At 55.3% G+C, this 5,570-nt stretch overlaps 1 protein-coding gene across 3 annotated transcripts; it reads left to right on the forward strand.

Moving 5' to 3' along the window:
* Positions 1 to 147: 147 nt before the first annotated feature.
* LOC113974150 (heme-binding protein 1-like) lies at positions 148 to 4,751 on the forward strand. 3 transcript variants are annotated; one of them, XM_027697029.1, is made up of 5 exons: positions 148 to 322; positions 439 to 524; positions 3,107 to 3,248; positions 3,381 to 3,564; positions 3,720 to 4,751. In XM_027697029.1, the coding sequence occupies exons 1-5, from the start codon at positions 163 to 165 to the stop codon at positions 3,892 to 3,894; spliced, it is 747 nt and encodes a 248-aa protein (XP_027552830.1). In that variant the 5' UTR covers positions 148 to 162; the 3' UTR covers positions 3,895 to 4,751. The 3 variants fall into 3 exon arrangements, with proteins under 3 accessions (XP_027552830.1, XP_027552831.1, XP_027552832.1); XM_027697030.1 differs by lacking the exon at positions 148 to 322 and adding an exon at positions 1,452 to 2,778 and having other exon boundaries at positions 380 to 524; XM_027697031.1 differs by lacking the exons at positions 148 to 322; positions 439 to 524 and adding exons at positions 535 to 1,547; positions 2,611 to 2,778.
* The last annotated feature ends 819 nt before the right edge of the window (positions 4,752 to 5,570 follow it).

Here is a 5,570-nt window from a genome sequence, read left to right on the forward strand (position 1 = left end):
CCGCGGCTCGGCCTGAGGCGGGGTGGGCGGGGGGGGAGCGGGCGCCGCCTGGCGGGGGGACTGCGGCGACGGTCCGCGCGCGGTCCGCCGGCGCGCCAGGGGGCGCTCCCGCTGCGCCGCCCCGAGGCGGTGCCGCTCCCGGCGCCGTTCCCGGCGGACGCGATGGCGCGGATCACGCTGGAGGACCTGGAGCGGCTGGGCGAGGAGCCCGCGGCCGCCGGCGGGGACGGCGGCGACAGCGAGGACGACCAGGAGGAGCAGGGCCGGCTGTTCGCGCACTGGGAGGCCGTGGCCAGCACGCATCGAGTGAGCCTGCCCCGAGGTGAGCGCCGGGCCGCGGGGGTGGCGCGGGCCCGCCGGGGCTGACGGCACGGACCGGGACTCCTCCTGCGCTGCGGCCGGGGCGAGCCTTGTCTCTCCTGTTGCTTTGCCTTGCAGACATGGCAGGCCCGATCGCCCAGATGGCCCGGCACAACCAGGCTCGCGAGCCTGTGCCGTACGTGTCCCTCTCGCAGCACGGGAAGGTGAGGCCGGACCCGCTCCGCACACCGGGGTTCTCGCCCGCTGCCCGCCCGTGGTGAGGCAGGCACCGGTGCTGCTGCCGGCCCGGGGAGCAGGAAGAGCCTCTCCCCGTGTCGGCAGGCGCGCACAAGCCTCACAGAGGTTCCCGCAGAAGCATCCCAGGATGGCACCTCTGGATCGGTGCAGTATTCTGGCGTTCCTGCATCTCCTCCTCTGTAGAGTAATGGCAGTGCTCAACTTCCCGGCCTTTATTTTAAAATTGGACTAGTCCTGCTGCTTTCTCTGGTCTTCTGACTTCTAGCTGCCTCCTTTACCAACCTGTCCTCTGCTGGGGTGGGCACATCCAAGAGAGTGAATTTTCAGTTCAGAATCTGCTCCCTGCCTTGCTCAATACTCCTCATTGCGTAGCTCAAAGCCCTGCTGGCTTTGCATTTGTGCTGGTTATGTGGCTACTGTTTAAGCTGGAGATCTCAGCTGGCACAAGATAAATATGGTTCTGTGGGGAATGCAGGGCCTCTGGCCCTTGTCGTCAGACCTGAGCATGTGTTGTTACTTGTCACAACTGCCAATCCAAACATGGTGTCTTCTGCCTGAAGATCTGCTCTCCATGCTGGTCAAGTTGCACACTTCTTCTCATCTCTTGCACATATGGGTGCTTCTGAGCTTTGAGAAATAACTGCTTGTCAAACTGGTTCCTGTGTCTCTGCAGGCCTCATTGGACTTGCTACCCAAGACATCTGTCAGTTGTCCTCTATATGAGGGCAGGTTAACCAATTTCTTCTGGGCTGAGGTCCAGCACTCCCTGTAAAACATGTCTGAGCATGTGGGTTGTGCAGCTCTGAACTGGGGCTTCACCACACTCTCTCTTTCCCTGTTCTTCTGGTCCCAGGGACTTAAGCTGGCCTCTTCTCCACCTGCGTTGATCCCAGGCAGGAATGGGGCCCCAGGACTTTGTAGGAACTGAAGATCTTTTGTTGCCTGAAGATCTTCTGTGCCTGAGGAAGATTCTTGCAGTTTGAGGCTGGGTGAGAAGAGCCACTTCCTGGCATTAGGGCTGAGGGGACTTTGGAGCTGGACTCTTAGGGACACATTTCCCAGGTTCAGGCAGGTCATTAGTATTTGTTGCTTTTCCTGAGCTATCAGTGCTATAAGACCTCATTCTCTCAGAGGCAAGTGAATTATTGTGTCACCTACAGTGCCATGCTCTGTCGGTACTCAGTCAAATTCCCCAGCTCACATTGCAGGGACCTGTTGCTACTGGATCTGTGTGAAGCATCTTCAATATTTCTCTTGGCCAACTCTTATCTGGAGTGGTGGTGCTTAATATAAGGATCAGGCTGTGGCATACCCTACTGTTGTGACTTGCTGAGTTGATAGGTTTATTTGCAGATGGTGTGGCAGATGAGAGTTGCAAATAGTGTAGAGGAACAGGTAGTTTTCTTGCTTGGAAAAGAGTCTTGCCCTGCTCTGCTTTGCTTGGTGGGACAATAGCTGGCATGGCCTCAGCTAGAAGGCTGGCCTGCAGTGTTCTGGGGCTCTCTTACTGGCATCCCACTGATGCACAACAGTAGGCCAGATGCCTTCCTTCTGCCTTTGGTTTGGCTCTCAGAGACCTGATGTGGGTGGAGGCACAGGGAGGACAACAATTCACTGTTGAGTCTGATCACAGCTTCCTGGCTCGGTCACTGCCAGCACAGCTGTGGAAGCAAGAAGTTTGGGAAGATACCCTAAGCTCTGTGGAACAAGGTTGTCTCATGACCACTTTAATCTGGTTGAAGAACAAGAGAACAGCAGGAAGATAGGTGCTGGTTACAACTTCCCAGCATCTCTTTATGTGTTACCTGTGATCACAGACATGCCATGAGCTGAACTATGAGCATATCCAGATGCAATTTTCCCCACTCCCCTTGCCCTGCTTCTGTGTTGACTTTCTTCAGAAGACTGTACATTCTGTCTTGGAAATAGAGATTCTGACCCATCTCACAAAGTTGTCATCTCTGCATCAGCTGGGTTCATGTCTCTTCTTCCTCCTATCGCTTCTTGGTATGGGAGAAGGATCTGAGAGGAGTTTTGTTCCAGTCTTCACAGCTCTTCTGGATGCTAGAGCTCTTCTGCCATATTTTCCCCTCTACTGGGCGAGAGTCTTTTTGCTCATTATCTTCTGTGCATACAGTGTTCCAAGGAAAAGGCACTGTACCTGAGAATAACATCAGCCTTACTGGAGGCCTTTGGGTGCCTGGAATCAGGAACATCCTTGTGAGTAGGCAGGACAGAGACCAGAGGATGTACTGCATTCCTTGTGCATGCCAGGAGCCTCCAGACCCCCTTGCACCCTGTCCCTTGTCTGTGCCTTTCCTTTTGCTGACTTTTGCCCGGTGCTCATAAGTATCCTTGTCTGAAGTGTGTGTCATGCCAGCTCCCCTTGCCTTCTTTGTCCTCCTCTGCCAACTGATTAGCAGAGGGGCTTGTTTTGGCAGGGTTGTGTCTGCCCGCTTCTTGCCTGTCAGTGTTGGTTTTCCACTCAAGTGCTGCAGTGTTGTCAGCATGCTTAACTCTGACTTGGCTTCTCTGTGGCCTGTTTCAGTGCGAGGAAGCAGCCTATGAGGAGCGGCGTTACCCAGCTGGGAAGTGGGCATGTGTCACCAAGGGGGAGCCCATGTATGAGCAGAGCATCTCCATGAGCTTCATGAAGCTCATGCGCTACATCTGCAAAGAGAACTCAGTAGGTGTGTGCAGGCAACGGCTGGAGGGGCTGGCAGGCTGCACAGAGGGAGGGCTTTGCCACTGTCCATCTGGAGTGGGGAGGAGGGCTGCCACTTCTGACCCACCTGTCTAACTGCCTTCCTACCTCCTTCTAGGTTGCTATCTGGGCATGACAGTCCCGGTGCTCAACGAAATCCACCTGACAAAAGACGAGACCGAGCTGGAGCGTGAGGTTGTAACTGCCTATTATCTCCCAGAAGAGTTCCAGCAAAATCCTCCTGTTCCCCTGGACCCTGAAATCCACATCACTGAGAGGGCACCGCTCCGGGTTATAACCAGGTGACCCCAGCACCAGAGGTGTTTTCTCAGCTCAGCAGAGATGTACGAACTCCCTGCATGGCTGCTGTGGTTCCTTGGGCAGAGGGATGGGAGCCCTGGCTGTGGGAAGGGGGAATGTGCTGGCTCTGTTACTTATGTTGCTTCCTTTGCTACAGGGTTTTCTATGGGATGACCACTGAAGAGACAATTCTGCGGGAGATCAATCTCTTCTGGGAGCTCTTGGGCTCCACAGACACTGTGCTCCGGGAAACCTACATTGTGGCTTCTTATGAAAATCCCAGTATCCCTCAGCGCCGCAATGAGATCTGGTTCATCTGCCGAGCAGAGTGAGTCCCCTCTGTGACCGCAAACCGTCCTGTGACTGGGCCTGGTGCAGATGGCAGTTCTGACCCAAAGGAGATGGAGCACGTCCTGACCCACTATTCACCCACAAAATGACAGACCAAGAGACTGCGGAGTGGGTTTGCAGTCTGCCCTGCAAGGGTCCTATCAGGGGAAATCCTGCCTGGTCTGCACTTCACCTGCCCCCACAGGGGCCAGCTGAGGCTGGAGCTGGCACTAGGGACAACCTCTGCAGCAAGCTCCTGGTGGGAAGCATGTGGTGGGGGGTCATTAAGGCAGTAACCATGTGGGCTTGTGCAGTGTGCTAGCCTGACCTGTGCTCCTCTCAGCTCTGAGCTGGGCTTGCAGAGCCGTGCCACATATGCCAGTGGGGCTTGTGATTGGCAGAAGCACAAGCTGATGGTGTCTAGAAGGCAAATGACTGTGTATAAGGTGTGGGGCTCTGTGTGGCCTCTGGCCTGCTTCCTGTGAGAATGGCTGCCTGTCCCGAACAGAGCCACTGAAATGCTGCTACAGGGACAGTGGAGTTTGAAGCGGGAAAGGGCTTGAATTCAGGTGGGAATCCTGAATGTTTCCTGCTGGGGTGGCTCTCTTTGGACTGTTAGGTGCCTCCCTGGCTGTCACTCAACAGTCGTCAGCCAGGACTGGGGCGCTGGCAGCCTTTGTCCATCTATTGTGGGTGCTGTTTTGCAGACCTGCTGCTGAGAGGGACAGGTGCTGACAGCAGCAGCCGTGGCACCACTGTGTGTTGTGCATTGATCAGTAAGTTTCACATCCACAAATACCGTCATGCTTTCCTGGGGGAAGCTGGCAATGCCAACACTAAATAAACCCAGCTCAAACCACTGCAGCTACAGATCACTGATGGTGGGGATGTGGGGTGCGTGGGTTGGCTTGGGAAGAGGCTTGCTGTCTCCTTCCTGAAGATGCTCCAGGCTGCAAAGCTGTGGCTAATTTGAAGGGCTCTAATGTTTGCCCAGGTTATGACCCCGTGTTAAGCCAAGCACAGCCTCTGCACTGCTGCACATGCTGCTTTTGTTGCTACTGCAAACAACTGTGGGCACACTCCCCTGCCGGTAAGGTGCTTTGCTGTTGGATGGGGTCTGCTCTAGCCTCATTTTTCTCCATTCAAAATTTGGATCCTTTGGCTGTACTGCATATGGGCTCCTGATCTTTGGGGTTGAGAATTCTAATGTGACTGTACGTCATGCTGGTTGGCTGCAGAAACATGTACTTCTGCAGGGATGTGTTTAACTGGCTTGGTGTCAAGGGACTGGTGACTGCTTCTGACCCAGTTCCCAAGGGGTTTCCTCCTGCTGTGACTGAATGTGTGCTGTGTGGCTCGCTGCCTGCTGCTCAAACTCTGGCTCTGGCCCTTTGGCCCTACACTGCAGCTGGAGGGTAGGAATGGGGGGAAAGCCAGGGCCAGCTCTGTGGTCTCACTGCCCTTAGCAGCACAGTTGGCTTCTGCCATTCCTTTCTTCAGTCAGATGCTGTTCACTGGCCTCTCTAGGCTGGCTTGCCTTCTGGCAGCAAGGAGTCTGGCTGCCTAGCTGGTGGCTGTGGGGAGAGTGGGGCTGAGCATGTTACACCCTTCTCTGCAAGGGAGCAAGGGAGCTTCAGGCAGAGTCTAGGCAAGCACAGCAAGGGCAGACAGTGGTTTC

This window comes from Neopelma chrysocephalum, unplaced genomic scaffold, assembly GCF_003984885.1.
Source record: "Neopelma chrysocephalum unplaced genomic scaffold, ASM398488v2 Primary Assembly neopelma1_117, whole genome shotgun sequence".
Classification (NCBI taxonomy): domain Eukaryota; kingdom Metazoa; phylum Chordata; class Aves; order Passeriformes; family Pipridae; genus Neopelma; species Neopelma chrysocephalum.

Coding starts and splice junctions, on each gene's coding strand:
- LOC113974150 (XM_027697029.1), top strand. CDS start 163: ATGGCGCGGATCACGCTGGAGGACCTGGAGCGGCTGGGCGAGGAGCCC. Junction 525..3,106: donor CCCTCTCGCAGCACGGGAAG/GTGAGGCCGGAC, acceptor GGCCTGTTTCAG/TGCGAGGAAGCAGCCTATGA. Junction 3,249..3,380: donor CTGCAAAGAGAACTCAGTAG/GTGTGTGCAGGC, acceptor ACCTCCTTCTAG/GTTGCTATCTGGGCATGACA.